Here is a 16,453-nt window from a genome sequence, read left to right on the forward strand (position 1 = left end):
CATTTTGTTCCATGTTTGTTACATTTTCTTGTAACCATTTTTGTTTTCTTCGTTCAAAATTTTAAATTTAATGGTCAGTTCGTTTTGTAACTGTAGGCCTATTTTCATCAAGATCACGGCGCAATATATGCGATAAAATCCAAGAATTAAAAATCTTCCTATTTTTTATTTCTAAAAGTTGGCAGGTTTGTAATAATAATATAACAAATAATAATAATGACATACACAGTCAGATTTGTTTTGTAGCATTATCTCCATGTAATTACTGCAAGTACTGCTACTGTATAAATAAAGCCTGTCTACTGCTCCATTCTTCCTCGGTAGCGAGCTGTCACGAACACAGCACGTAGCGCCTGTTCTGTAGAGCGTTAAATTGATGAAATATGCATTGAAATAGGGTTTTTGGAGTCCCATATGGTTCACTGAGTTTTGTTGTTCATGTCTCGAAGATTAAAAGAAGATTTTAACAGTTTGTCTTTGACAGTTTTAAACCCTTGAGCCTAAAATTGCCAAAATATCAAAGGATGAAAATTTTTGGTATTTAAATGCAGAGTTCAAATATAGGCTGGACAGTGTTTTCCAATGGAATTATGTAAAATATAAATAAATGAAATTTCAGTTTTATATATCTAGATCATCATCAACGCTATTCCCAGATGGTTGATTGGTCATACTGTAATAGCCTTATTATAATTCACATGTTTTGTTTGGTCATAGTGTAAAGCTTTTATGGTGCTTCAAGACATTGAAGACTGTATTGAAATTGGTGTAATTCTTTCTAATGGACTTCTTTGTTGAATATTTTTGTAATTACTTAATTGAATGTCCAGGATTGGATTATGCAAATTATTGGCCTCCTTCCCTTTCAAATATGTCACTGATGAATTTAAAATCAGTAATAGTAACTTTAGATATTTGTTAACATTTGTCCAATTTGTTATTAGCAAGGCATGACTAATAATTATCATTATTAATCTTAATAATTGTTATTGATCTGTTTTAACTTCTCTTATTAACACTATTAACCTCCTTATGGGCAAGCAGGGAGCAAGGCATAGATGCAAGTCCTCCCAACTCTCCTCCTGCATACCGACGTGCCACAAGCCGTGAGGAAAATGTGTTCTCGCGCCTTACATCTGGAACGACTGCCTCAAGTGAACATCAAATTGGTCAAGGCGTCATTACTCCTTACCAGGGCAAGGTATGTATTTCTTTTGTTTTCATTATCCACGGTGTGTTCTGAGACAATTGTTACAATTCTTGTTTTATTTTCCACCTAATTCAGTATGTATGTGTTGAATAAATGTGTGTATTGAATTAGGTGAAAAATAAAACAAGAATTGTAACAATTAGTATTAAGTTCAATACGGGTAAAAAAACATGAATATAGTTTTATGCAATTTTATGCAGTGTTCTGAGACAACCGCTACGTTAGTGTTAAGATCGGGAAGTCACATGACCCATATAGTGTTAGTCTTCCAGTCGATCTGCGTATGGATGCAGGTATAGTGGAGTTGTTGTTGCTATTATTTTGAGCAGTTTTCAGTTCATTTTAAAATCAGCCAATAAATTATTTGTGTAACAAATATGTTCAGGAATGTAGCTTCTGTGAACTTGAAATGTTTTTCTCTCTTTCTCTCAATATTCTACTGTATATGTAGAAGAGGCAGATGGAGTAGTCTCGGCTACAAGAAGAATTTGGTGTCTCAGTGGCGTTGTTAGAATCCAGTTTACGTAATAGAAGTTAGAGTGAACTTTCTTTACAGTATTGGAAGAAGTTAACTTTCCACTTCTGATTCAGAATCCTAGAACAAAACTCTTGCTTCGATCAAATATATTTTAATGTTAACATTGATGCTTTCATGGTCCATACTTGTAAACATGATATGGGCTCTTGGGTTTATGCCATGTCACGATAACATGGTGAAACTCTTCACGTTTCGCAGAGAGCTTTGCTCCAAAATCTTGACTGTTCTTAAGGAAGTCTTCTATAATAACGAGTTTGAATTTAAGAGTGCTTTACCGTTGGAGCTGTAGCAGTACCTGGTCCTAGTACAGCTCCAGCGGTAAGGCATTCTTAAATTCAAACCTCGTTATTATTGAAGGCTTCCTCGAGGACAGTCGAGATTTTCTTCTGAAGACGCGGAGCAAAGTTCTCTGTGAAACTTTCCTTGTTTTCTTGACATGGCATAAGCCCAAAAGCCTCTATCGTCTATAACTGTACTTTAGTTTTTCAAAGGAACTTTTAATTTACCGCACAGATATGTTTCCAAATGTTGGCTGCTACTATATGCTGATTTCATAATTGTCTCAGTGTGTGGAAAATGAAAAAGTGTCTTTTTATTGTATAATGATTTGCTAACTAGTGACTCCTTTTAATTCCCTTTCCTCTGACATATAAGCTCACATTATTCTACAAGGTGTTCAGGAAGTTACTGTGCACTTATAATCAGTGTTAATGTGATGTCCTACGAGATTTGTACTAATCTGGACCTGTTTTATATTATTTTAAAACATTTTAATTCACTGTTACGAATAAATTATCCCCACTCTGCAGTAATTTTGTGCTATTCAGTGTGGGTGATATTAATACTTGTCTGGAATTCCAATCCTAACTCCAAATTTTCTATTATAGGGTCAGTTATACTGGCCCAGTAAGGAAAGCAATGGCAGACTACCTCGCTCTTCATCTTGCCTACTGCGCCTCATTTTGATGCTGCCATTGGTTTTTGCAGTTTCCCATAACGATATGACCTCTGGTGGTGCTATTTGAGGATCCAGTCAGCCTCTGGGCTTATAATATGACAGACAGAGATATAGTATGAAAACTTTGAGGATTATCATGCAAACATAAATGTGTTTTACAAATTGATGTAGCAAGAAAAGTAACATTAAATATATTAATACTTTTCTATTGAATGAAATCTTGAATCTATACAGAGTAACATAATTGATTTAGGGTGTTAGATTCTACAGAAAAGGTTTTAAAACCTTTTAAAGGTTCTTGTTTGTTGTCCTAATTCATTGTACAGTATTACTTGTTGCCAAGTGCACCTCATTCCAGTCCCTCCTGGCAGAGTTGGAGGTCAAACTAGCTGCAGTCGCTTAACTACAGCCAATATCCAATATTTGGGAGATTGTGGGTTCAAATCAGACTGCCTGCAGCCCTGAAGATGATTTTCCATGGTTTTTTCCATTTTCATACCAGGTAAATGCTAGGACTCTACCTTAATTAAGGCCATGGCCACTTCCTTCCCACTGCTAGCCCTTTCCTATCCCATCGTCGCCATAACACCTATCTGTGGTGGTGCGACGTAAAAAAAAAAAAAAAAAAAAAAAGGCAAACTTGGGCCTGTCTGGTGGGAAGTTATTACGATAATCTCTAGACCACAGTTCTGCAATTGATTTAAGACTGATTTTGGTAATCTTACTGATGCACTCTGTTACAGAACCTAAATTGTCCATTAACTTGTTTGTCAGTTCAGGTGGTTCTCACATTGTTCTTTCTCCACTCAGTCTGAAACAATTTCTGTGGATCCATAGTACTGTGGTTCAGTAGTAGTGTGTCAGCCTCTGGATACAGGTTCACACCTGGCAATGTAGACAGAATTACCCCCTATGGATGGGGGATGCAGACGAAGAATTCACCCACGATATCCCCAGTCTGTCGTAAGAGGCGACTAAAAGGGGTGACCCAGGGATGATTTTATTACCACCATGAAACTACTTGTGATTAGTTCCACTATGGGGAGAATACCATGGGTCGCTTTTATTTGTGCATAGTACCACTATGTTGGGTACCAAATAGGTTTGTGATTAGTAGCAACCGAGGGTGCGACAGCTTTTACAGTACCTGTGATTAGTAGCACTATATGAGAGCGACACCATGGGATGAGGGAACGCATGGTTCTGGCTTGCCTATGATTAGTACCCAATATATGAGGAACACCACGGGATAGTAAGAGTCCCTGTGGTTAGTACCCTTATGTGATGAACACCATAGGTTTGTGTTGCCTGTAAATGGTGCCCCTATGTACAAAACAGCGTAGGTCTGTAATACATGTGCGAAGTACCATAATTTGCGGAATACCACGAGTCTACACTACTCTTGATTAGTACCGCAAATGACAAATACCATGGTTCTACTTTCCTAGGGATAAGTAGACTTGGATTTGCGACCCCTTTCAACTACAAGCATCATCGATTCAGTGTTGTGCTATAGAAGCAGTCCCTAGGTCAGTACTACTATTGTTCTACGCCAGCTTCTGTGCATGTGAGGCATTGTGGGTCAGTTCCACTGATCGTTTTAAATTCATATCCATCCATTCATTCTTTGTCTTGACATTTTGAATTGTGGTCAGTGGATGTTTTTGGGCTTTTAATTTGTCATTTCATTTCATCTCATTTTGTACCATTAGAGGCCGATGACCTAGATGTTAGGCCCCTTTAAACAACAAGCATCATCATCGTCATTGTAGACAGACTTTTTGGAGGACAGAAAGAAATCCATTTGGCACTCTTCCTATGACGGGGGCATGCAAGAGCTCTCCGGTGATGCAATAAATATTTACTCAACAAAATACATGTTAGAATAATTCTACATTAAAGTTCCAGTTTCTCTGTCCTTTGGTAGAGTAGAACAGAACATTAAATTGACACACAAGTAGCCTAAATGTTGTTGAAGCAAAAATGCTTGCAGGTGATAGCTGAGGCCATATTATTACTCTGTGTTATAGAATTTATTGATCACACATCACTTTACTATTTATAGCCTACAGGGTGTTAAACAATTCCCATTTTTTTAAATCCTACGGCTTGTCGAGGGAACTGAATTGATAGTGTTGAATAGGAACCAAAGTCTGGAAATACACTGTTTCCATGCTACAGGTTTATTACAATAATTTCAAACAAAGTGTTTAAATCTCCTGCTTCTGCTAGGTGAAGTAGAGGTTGTAATAATTAATTACAACTCAAATTTCCAACAAACCAACATTCATTAATTTAGTAACAATGTCCAGTGTCAAGGAAGAAATAAAGGAACTTATTCCTCGTCACATTAACAGATTTTTCTCTGTTAACTTAACAGTCTGTTTTTCTCTTCTTAAAATAGTGGTTAGCATCCTGGTACACTAAAACTTTGATATGGTGTCCGCCAACTTCTACCCGGACATTGTAATCAATTTGTGGAACACTCGCTCAGTCACACCTGGTGTCTGTTGAACAATTCCTTCACCCAGCAACAGAAGCGGAAATTTATACACTCGGTTTGAAGTTGTTGTACATGTAGCATGAAAACTGTATACTGTATTTCTGGACATGGGTTCCTGTTTAAAATGTTATCTTCTCAATCCCCTCTATAAGCCCTAAAATTCTCTAATGGGAATTTATGAACTCTCTTTATATGGTGGGCTGAATAGCTCGAATGGTAAGGTGCTGACCTTTTAAGCTCAAGTTAGCGGGTTTGAGCCCAGCCCAGTCCACTAATATTTGAAGGTGCTCACATACGTCAGCTTAGTGTCAATACAATTACTAGTACATGAAAGAACTCCTGCAGAACAAAATTCGAACACTTAGATGTTTTCTCTTAAAACCATAAAAAATAGTTACTGAGACGTAAAAGCAGTGGCATTATGTATATATAAAAGCTGAACATCACACACTGATCATGAAATCTCCAGATGCAAAAGACCTAGAAAGCTAAAATTATGAACACATGTTCACCCTTTACCCTAGAGTTGCACTAAGAAAGAATTTTTCAAAATTCAGCTTCTGCCCTAGATTTATGCCCTTTGCGAAAATAGCATAGGCAAATATAGACAAAAATTGACTTTGTTGTACAAGGACAAAAGAAAGCTTATTTTAAGGCCCTAAAACCAACCTTTCTTGAGATATTGGCACCACGCTGCCACTGCTGTAAGTCAGAATGCCGGAGGGCAGAAGTTGACAGACTCACAAACGAGGCAATCAGAAGCATTGCAGCTTCTGCTGGGGCAGATTGCATAAGATGCACAGAAAGATGATATTCTGTGAAAGAATTTTACGGTGCTCACGGACAGTTGTCTCATTTGCAGCAGTACGATCAGGCGTGCTTCTGCGTGCTGCTGCCTCATTTACAGCTATGCAATGAGACAGCGTTATACTGTTCATTGAACTAACTTTCATTTGTCATACGCTTTTATTTTTTACAATTTGCTTTACATCACACCAACACATATATAGGACTAGCTGATGTACCGGTGCTTCGCTACGGGATTCTCAGAAAGACTGACTTTGTGGTTTTCCTAACCTGAAATCAACATAGGTCATTACAAAAACGTAAGTATGAATGTAGCGATTAAAAGCAATGCTATCATATAAAATACTCGATCAAATGGAAAGCCGCACGTTTTATCACTTTTAACGAACAGTGCTGCGGTTAGATTGCGGTGCCAATTTAATAGTCCAAAGTTCCAGAGCTGGGATGACCAGGCCGCAGATTGCCATGAACACTCATCTGCCATTATTCCGCTAAATATACACACTGTTCATTCCAATCAGTGCCTCAGAGTAGGGATTGAATAGCCCGAATGCTATGATGATCCAGTGTGTTACGTACCAGTAGTATCAGAAAATTTATAAACCAGGGGAATGGCATGCTAAATAAGAAAGTTATCTAACTCACCAGCTACTTCCTATCAATATTCAGACAGGCTGTTACACTCTGTACGACTGGGCGAGTTGACCGTGTGGTTATCGGTGCGCAGCTGTGAGCTTGCATCCGAGAGATAGTGGATTCGAACCCCATTGTCGGCAGCGCTGAAGATGGTATTCCGTGGTTTCCCACTTTCACACCAGTCAAATGCTGGGCCTGTACCTTAACTAAGGCCTAAGGCACTCCTAGCCCTTTCCTATCCCATCGTCGCCATAAAACCTATCTATGTCGGTGCAACGTAAATCAAATAAAAAAATACTCTGTACGCAGCAGTAATCCTATATGCCGGAAATGAGGGGCAACAGAAGACACAAAGCACATCACGACAAACAATGGTCAATGTAATGTTATTGTTGATCAATGTTATGAGCTTTCTATATTGTAGGCCTTCACATTTAGTTTTCTTTCGACTCTGTGATTTGTAAAATATTTTATACTATAAACTTTAGTTTCTTATTCTCCGACTTTACATACCGATTTTCATTAAATACTGTTTACCCATTTCCTCGTTACTCGGCGCTGATATGGACTTAGTAACAAAAATCCAAATTCATGAATATCTTTGTGATCATAGCCAGTATGGTAACAATGTATAAGACATGAATAATAGGAAATTTAATACTATATAACCTTAGTTATGTAGCATTCATCGATTACACCTCTAATAAGAAACATTTGAGAATTACATTTTAGGCCTTCCCCTAAACTACCATTTCACTCAGCGTGAATAAAATAATTTACAGCCTAGACTATAGCGCCTTATTTCCTGACTTTGCATACCGATTTTCATCAGGATAGGACTACTAATAACAACAATATTTGAGAATTAAATTTTAGGTCTTCCCCTAAACTACCATTTTTCTCAGCGTGAATACAATTATTGATAGCCTAGATTGTAGCAACTTATTCCCCAACTTTGCATACCCATTTTCTTTAAAGTACGACCACTAATAACATAAATAGTTGAGAATTCAATTTTAGGCTTTCCCCTAAACTACCATTTCACTCAGCGTGAGTAAAATGATTTATAGCCTAGATTGTAGAGGCTCATCCCCCGACTTCACATACCGATTTTCATTAAATTCTCTTCAACCGTTTTCTCGTGATGCGTGTACAGACAGATAGACAGACAGACAGACAGACAGACAGACAGACAGACAGACAGACAGACAGACAGAAATTACGGAAAAGTAAAAAATGCATTTTCTTGTTACTGTGGACATGACCGATAAAGAAATACGATTATTTTCAATATCTGAGCAATGTACAGACAAAACTCTTATTTTATATATATAGATATAAGATAGGAAAGGGAGTGCGAAGGAAGCAACCTTGACCTTAATTAAGGAACAGCTCCAACACAGAAAACCATCTTCAGGGCTGGCAACAGTGACGTTCAAACTCACTACAGTATCTCCCAAATGCAAGGTGATATCTACGTGGCCCAAACCGTGCAGGCACTTGCTCAGTTATGACTCTGTAGTTTTCTACCTGGCTTTCCTAGAGCTCCCGTATATTGTAGTTGCTGTTACTCATAGTTGAGTCTACTTTCTTTTTCTTTTCCGTATCTACGAGGGTAATCCCAAAACTAAGGTCTCCTTTTATAAATACAGAACTATGTTCGTGTGGCCGTTGGTCACAATATTGTGAAGAGTGTTTCCTGCGCTCGCATATAAACATGCACACCCCGTGCTGAGGCACTCAGTCTTGGCTTGGCAGCCGTTGAGAATGGAGCTTCCTTTGAATGTTATCACCAAGTGCGAAGTGCGTGCAGTTATTTGGTTTTTTAACACACAAGGTACCGAACTGATTTAAATCCATCACCAGTTGACGGTTCCTAAGGTTTTCTGAAGCGCCGCTCACAGAATTTTGACAGAAAAATTGAAATACTGGAAGGTGTGTGCAAGATGGGTACCATGCATGCTGACTGAAAACCACATGCAGCAACGAGTTGATTCTTCCCACGCATTTCTTCAACGCTTTGCAGCCGAACAGGACAACTTTTTGGACTCAATTGTCACAGGTAATGAAACCTGGGCATTCCACTTTACACCTGAGATCAAGCAACAATCACACCAGTGGCGGCATCCCTCTTCGTCAAAGCCGCAAAAATTCAAGCAAACACAGTCGGCCGGTAAATTCATGACAACTGTGTTTTGGGATCAAAAAGGGGTATTGTTGGCCGACTTTGTGCCCGCTGGGACCACAATTAACGCTGACAGGTACTGTGCGACCCTGAAGAAACTCAGACAGGCAATTCAGAACCGGAGAAGAGGAATGTTGAGCAAGGGCGTAAACATTCTCCATGACAACGCTCGCCCGCACGTCGCCCGGCAAACCGTTGCTCTCCTGCAACAGTTTCAGTGCAACATCATCACCCACCTACCCTATAGTCCCGACTTGGCGCCTAGTGACTATCACTTGTTCCCTAAGTTGAAAGAACATTTGGCTGGAAAGTGGTTCAGCACCGATGACGAGGTGAAAGATGAGGTTCACAACTTCCTGAACAGCATGGCAGCGAGCTGGTATGACATGGGCATACAAAAACTGTCACAGCGTCTACAAAAATGCATCAACCAAACTGGTAATTATGTAGAAAAATAGCTAAATGTTCAAGCTGTAAAATGATGTAAACCATTGTAGAAATAAACAGGTCTATGTATTTATTTAAAAAAATAGATTTGGGATTACCTTCGTATCTTCTATACCTAGAAAAGCACAGGCGAACTTCTGCGTGCGGCTGTCTCATTTACTGCAGTAGGATCAGACTTGCTTTTGCATCCTATTCAATAGCTTCATACTGCTACATATCACCCATTGAATTAACTTTTATTCGCCCCCACATCTCCTAATCTTTTCTCTTATTCTTAATACTTTCTACCTATTCAGACTTGTTTTGTACACAACACTATAGTTGTTCTACCAGGTTTTCCATTCTGTTTGCCTACAGCTCTAGTATACTGTAGTTCTTGTTTCTTATAGCTGACTCTATTTTCCTTTTCTTTTTCATTATAGGATTCATTAGGCATGAAGCTTAATGCTGTTGGCGCATAATGGTACATCACCGTGTTGTCCACACGAAGGAAGATGTGTACCGTTTTTTCTGTTCTCTATCTTAATGTATAGCACAGACTCTAATTGGCTTAAGGAAAGGGCTATTATCATGCCTAACGACGACGCTGCAGCAAGCATCAATGATTCCTTATTGGACAAACTTCCTACTGAGATGGTGAGACATGTCTGAATTCTACAGTGGAGATAAAGGATGCGATCCGTTACCCTGTGGAGTTCCTACACACTTTAAATCCTCCACCAGGTTTTCCACCTCACCATCTCAGAAACTGTTTTCATCCCCCGCATTCCTTCGATTCCCTCGGTTTACCACTTCCTATTGAAACAACTGCAATTCCCCGCTAAAGTATGCATTGCATTGACAATAAACAAAGCTCAGTGGCAGTCTTTAAAAGATGCTGGTGTAGATTTAAGGAATGATTACTTTTCCCTTGGCCAGTTATGCGTAGCCTGTTCACCTGTAAGCTCTGACAGCCTTGTGATTCTGCAACCACAGGGGCAATCAGACAATGTAATCAACGAGGAAGTTTTGTAGAACAACCTAACTTCAACAACCCTCTTGGACAACGTAATTTCGATTGGAGTAGAATTCATTTGAGACTGGCAGTAGGCAAGGGGGCCTGCCATTATAATGAAAACTCCCCAACTCAGTTGTGGCTGGTTGTAGGAAACAGGGGCCTGCCATTCTTATTAAAACTCCTCAATTTGAATGTGGCTGGAAGTAGAAGAGGGGGCCTGTCTTTGTAATGAACACTTTCCAAATCAATTGTGACTGGCAGTAGACAACAGGGCCTTCCATTATAATGAAAACACCCAAACTCAATTGTGGCTGACATTAGGCTACGGAGGAGGCCTGCTATTATAACAAACTCCCCTAACCCAATTGTGACTTCACCAACAACAACAACAACAACCACCACCATCACCACCACCACCACCTCCTCCTCCACCTTGAACAACATAAGTTGAACGGCAGTAGTAAAGGAATCTGCCTTTGTAATAACTAATGTGCAATTGAGTTATCCCTTTCAGACCTGAAAGAAAACTGGAGGTGTGAATTTTTGTTTGTATGTCAAAAACTGACTAAAATGCTCCTCAATACACATATTGATAGTTTATTTTACAAAATAAAAACTAACATCCAATAAAAAAGGACCCACACAATTGTGCGTATCAAAATTCAAAACCTCGTATCACATACAATGATGTATCTTCAAAATTTACATTCACTAACCAATGTACACACTTCATTGACTATATTCCGCTATTCAGTAAAGCTTCTAGATTAATATAAATGCAATAAATAAATACTTACTTTTGGCACTACTGCTTCTCGCCATCTTGCCGATTAACTGTGCTTTTTAAACTCTTCTTTCTTCGCCCTGGCGGTCAAGCGCATACTTAAACCTATTGAAATACACGCCACATGTCCCACACAATCACTGCAGTCTGGTCTAGCGCCGAAAAAACATCAAATACGGTCAGGGATAAATAAAATACAAACCCGCACAATTGTGCGTACACGGTCTGAAAGGGGTATGACTGGCTGTAGGCAAGGGACCCTACCATTGTAATGAGAATGTCTTAAGTTGAAGGTGACCAGCTATAGGCAAGGGAACCTGCCATTATAATGAAAACATCTTAACTTGATTGTGATCGGCAGTAGGCATGGGAGCCTGCCATTATAATGAAAACTCTACAACTCAATTGTGACTGGCAGTAGGAACTGGGGGTCTGTCATTAAAATAAAAGCTCCCCAATTCAAATGAGGCAGAGAGAGAGTGGGCTATGCCGAGAAATCGATAAATTTGAGTTATTGGTACCCTTGTGTAGGGCATAAATCCATCTTTCAGTGTGTGTTATGTCAAGCACAACTGTAGGCTTCTTCCCTCCTTTTTTAAAGAACTTAATTCATGCAAATTGCTCATCTCATGTTGATACTGTGAGACAGTGAGCTATGTCAAGCAAATATAAACACTTGTGATGTATGCCGCCTGTTGGTTATGCAGGCTGGTCAGTAGCTGCTCCCATTCTCAAGCACATGTTAGTTGTGTACAACATGACAAACGATAAAGGATAACTAACAGTGAGTAGTTGTAAAAAAAGAAAAAATTTAGAAATGACAATAAGTGGAAAAGAAAGTGCTTAGAAGACATCAGTGATAAAGCAAACAAGGTGGTTCCTGCCAAGCAGCAAGGTGTTGGATGTAGGTGCAGCATGCAATCAGTGGCAGCTAATGTGAGTTGGTGTAAATACCACAAACTTATATAAACTGAAAAGGATGATATATATTCTGTGTGTTCTATAAAACTGGTGACTATAATGCACAATTTTTTTTAAATTTGAATTCATAAGTCGGCAAGAATGTGGTAGCTTTTACTCAAAGGAAATAATTGTCAGTTAAAGAAGAAAGTACCTATCTTTCACATATTCTGTGAAAAATTCCCATCCTGCAGGAAGAAAGAATAAAGCTAAATATAAAGACTTGATTTCTCTTCTCCCCCTATATCTTACCACAGAATAACCCTACTATATACTGTACCATGCACTCCAGCCAGATGACTCGAGTACAACTGAGGATGTCGAGGAAGACCCCAATATCTGAAGGTACTGAAATATTTTGTTTACCATGGCATTAGTTCAACATTCGACTTTATTAAAGATCTGAATATCTCTTGTGAAGAAACAGGAGATCAACAGTAACCAGGTAATGAAGGTAATTTTTCAGTAAGTACTTAATTAGACTGACAGGAAAATGGACAGGCAGTCAGAAAGGTGGAATGATACCTTTTCCATGTGATATTGTAATTAGTTGGAGGAAAGAAAATTTTGTGACAAAAAAAGAGAAGGAAAAGGAGCTAACATTACAGAACAGAGGAATCTATTGTAATGCAAGATCATCTTGTTTGTTTGCATGTGAAAAGGAACTAAGACAGTTAAATAATGGCATTACATTCTGTAAATAGTTTTCCTAATGAGTTTGAAATGTATACTTTGGGTTGTTAAATAATAAAATATATTTTAACAGGGTTATTTTTCTCCTTGTTAGGGCAAACACAAAACTCAAACTATCTCTGTTAATCTAACTCTGGCATAGCCCACTCTCTCACTTGCTGCCTCAAATGTGATTGGAAGTAGGAAAGGGGGCTTACCTCTGTAATGAAAACTCTCAAAATCTATTATGACTGGCGGTAGACAAGAGGATCTGCCATTATAATGAAAACTCCCCAACCCAGATTTTACATGAGAAACTATACATAACGACCTCCCTGTGGTGTTTCTTGGGTGATGCTAAAAGCAATGCAATGTTATAAAATCTTACAATATGTGCAGTATTTTACCTAGAATTCCATAGCTAAACAAAGGTACATGAGCTAGTTGTTTATGCTGGTAAGTGAAATATGTCTTTCTGATTACTTGGGTGATTGTAGTGTCTGAATATATAAATAATCGGTGCTAGAATTGAGAAGAGAGCTGGAATAGGAGGTAAATTATGAACCATCCCAGAATTTGCATGGAGTTAGAAATACTAAACCACAGAAACCATTTCCAAGATGGACAAGAGTGCTATTACAATTCTTATCTCTTCAGTTGTGTTCCTTAGACTAAGTAAAATCCATCAAAGATTCTCAGATCTGTCTTAAATTAGTGGCATAACTATGGTCTAGTAGTTAGCATAGTAGCTTCTCACCAGATTGACCCAAGTTTGATTTTGAGTCGTACTAAACTAGACTGGAATGAAGTGCACTCTGCAACAATCATAATCATCATCATAATTGATTTTGTGCTCCAGCAGGCTGGGTATGGGAATGAACAAGTCTCCTCCCGATGTTTGTTCAGTTATTGTTGAAAGCAGTCACTTGTTTTCCTCTTCTGCTGACTTGCTATGCTTAACACAGTCAAGAGTTTTTCTTGCAGTACGAACTCCCTTAGCCTTGGTTTTTTAGTAGTCCTCAACTACATCTACAAGACAGCAGATTCAGTACTAGAATGCTTCATCTGCCAACTGTGCTGTTCCAAAGATCTCAGTCATCACCAAAACTACTGTTAGGTTCTTCACCATAAGCCTGGCAAGGGACCTTTACGAGATGTTACCAGCTGGGTCAAGATTTTTTTGAATATATGTTACCTTTTAATCACTTGTCGCGGCCTGTGACACGCAGATCCTGGCTTCCATATACTGGGACCAGGTTGGATGTACTGAGCAACAAGTAGTACAATAATACTGTGTTACTGAGAAAAGAGTGCTTAATATCATGCACTAAAAGGCATATTCAACAAAAAGTAGCCCTGTAGTGAATCTTTCTTTCTCTGTTAGAATTGTTAAGTGTGGAAGTGTGTATTCTTGAGACTTAGTATTACCAATAGATGTAAGGATATGAGATACCTTAAAGAGCCTACATTGATTTATTCAGGAATTTATATGAACCTTAGAATTATAGCAAGATTATGGTAATGCAAGTGCACTATAACTTTACGAACACCCAGTTTATTTCCCTTGTTATGCAGACCTCTTCCTTCCTCACTTTTCAGTTCATAAGTCGATTCTTTTCATGGTTGAAACTTTTTTAAATATTTTTTTTTATGCAGATGTCAGCAAAAGCACCCCTCATATGTACTCACACAGCTGAAGGACATTCACATGCTGTGCTGTCTGTCTGTGCTACTGATGATCTCTTATTTAGTGCCTCGAAAGGTATGTTGTACTTACTGTGTTTATGCATGGGGTGGGTTGATACCTAGATGTTAGGTCTCATAGAATAATGATGGCAATGATTTTAAAAACCAGCAGTACATAAGTCCACCAGATAGGATTGCTATCTTGATGACACTTATGTCCTATGGCCACATGGAAAAGAAACTGCTCCAATTTCTCCAGCATATAACCATATGCTTGCAAAACTCCAGTTCAAGATGGAGTGTGTGGAGGGAGAACTACCAGTCCTGGACATGCTTATGAAGAGGGAAGGCCACCACCTAGTCCACTCAGTACATGGAAAGCCTACACATACTGACCGCTATCTCAGAAAGGACTCCAGTCACCACCCTGAAGAGGAGCGGCTGTTATGAGGATGCTAATTGAGCGAGCCAAGCATCTTGTGTTTGCCAGATCTGTATCAGAGTGAAGTGTAACATCTCTTCTTGGTTTAACAAGCTAATAGATACAGCAAAACTGCTATCAAGTCTCCTCCACAATCTGAGAAGAAACTAGAGGAGTCAAATTTGAGAAAGCTTTTTTCTTATTTCCCAGTAACTGCAGATAGAATTGGTAAGGTTTTAAAGTGTCACAACATCAAGACTGCCTTTATAAACTACAAAGGAAATATTGCAGGAGTTATGCTCAGCTAAGAATCCTGTACGAACTCTCCAGTTCATGTTCATGCGGGAAGGTTTATATCGATACCCCAAAAACAGGATTAACACCAGGCTGAAGGAACGTAATACTATTAAAAACTATTTAAAATAGTATGCGTTTGGTTCACCTTGTCAATTCCTTTCAAGGGAATGGACTATGTTTCTGAAACATGAATTTTTTTTCATTTATAAAAGTGTATTGAGAAGGTGGACCAAACGCATACTATTTTAAATAGTGTTAGACAAGACAGTACAGGAACAAATATAAATATCTATTATGGTTAACTTTATCAACAGTGAAGGAACATAAGCATCACTGTCGTTTCATCTAACCTGAGAAATCCATGGTGGTGGACCATGCTCTCTCATTCCTGGATCATGAGTTAAAATTTGAGGTAACTGCGGTTCTAGCTACCACCCATCACTATCATTCTCATCTTGACTGAAAAGCTGTGGAGATAATGAAACCTGACTAGTGTTTCAACAGGAAAGAAGAGTACGTACAGATTAAGAGTTTGGAGATCGTTTCTCATTGCCAGACAACAGAAGTTTCAGCACACTGGGACACATTGTGCTGGTCTTAGTAATAACAATACGAGCGAGAGGAAAGTCGATGGTGGCATTGCCACCTGCCCTTCATGTACTTTAAAAGTACAGGCAGACACCAGCCTATGTGATTTCATAGAAGGACTACCTTAGAGTAGTTGAAACATCGACACTTGTCTGCACAGCCTAATATCCTGGAAAGCAACCTAAGCTTCATAGGTAATAAATTTCATGTTATTCCATATTGAAGGGTAATATAATGTAAAACAAGAACTAAAAGGTTTCCACCTCTTCAGTACTTATTTATTTTAACCCAGAAAACAGGAAGTTCCATGTATTTGAAACTACTTTCAGTCTTGCTAGAAACCATCATCAGTGAATGTAAGACAAGGTCTTTTGGGAGGTACGTTCTTCAAATTGGAAGAAAACGTTCAAAACTTACACTGGAACAAGTGTGATCATGAGTGTGCTCTCATTCAACTCTTTACTTGTCTTGCACCGAATGTCAACAACACATTTAATAAATTTTATCTTTTATAATTCATGTCTTGCCTTAACTTTACGATTTTGACTGATGATGGTCTCTAGCAAGACCGAAACTAGTTGTAAGTGTTGAATAGGTGGATAGCTCTTGTTTTACATTACAATCTAAGCTTGTCAAAAAGTCATCACTGTATATTTGATATATTCCATTCTAGTCTTTTGCCATACAAACTCATTGTCACTTTATAAAACCTGTTTTCAGCACTAATTTTTTTAATTAAAAAATTACATATATTCTGCACTTCA

The 16,453-nt window shown here is 38.5% G+C and overlaps 1 protein-coding gene across 2 annotated transcripts in view; it reads left to right on the forward strand.

The window, feature by feature from the left end:
• Positions 1-16,453, forward strand: part of Klp31E (kinesin-like protein 31E) — a 580,309-nt gene that overhangs the window by 440,936 nt on the left and 122,920 nt on the right. For both annotated transcript variants that reach the window (XM_067145074.2, XM_067145075.2), the window contains 2 exons: positions 1,045-1,201; positions 14,354-14,459. In XM_067145074.2, the coding sequence (XP_067001175.2) occupies positions 1,045-1,201; positions 14,354-14,459 (263 nt within the window). The remainder of the gene's footprint in view (positions 1-1,044; positions 1,202-14,353; positions 14,460-16,453) is intronic.

The sequence above is a fragment of the Anabrus simplex genome, chromosome 4 (assembly GCF_040414725.1).
Source record: "Anabrus simplex isolate iqAnaSimp1 chromosome 4, ASM4041472v1, whole genome shotgun sequence".
Lineage (NCBI taxonomy): Eukaryota > Metazoa > Arthropoda > Insecta > Orthoptera > Tettigoniidae > Anabrus > Anabrus simplex.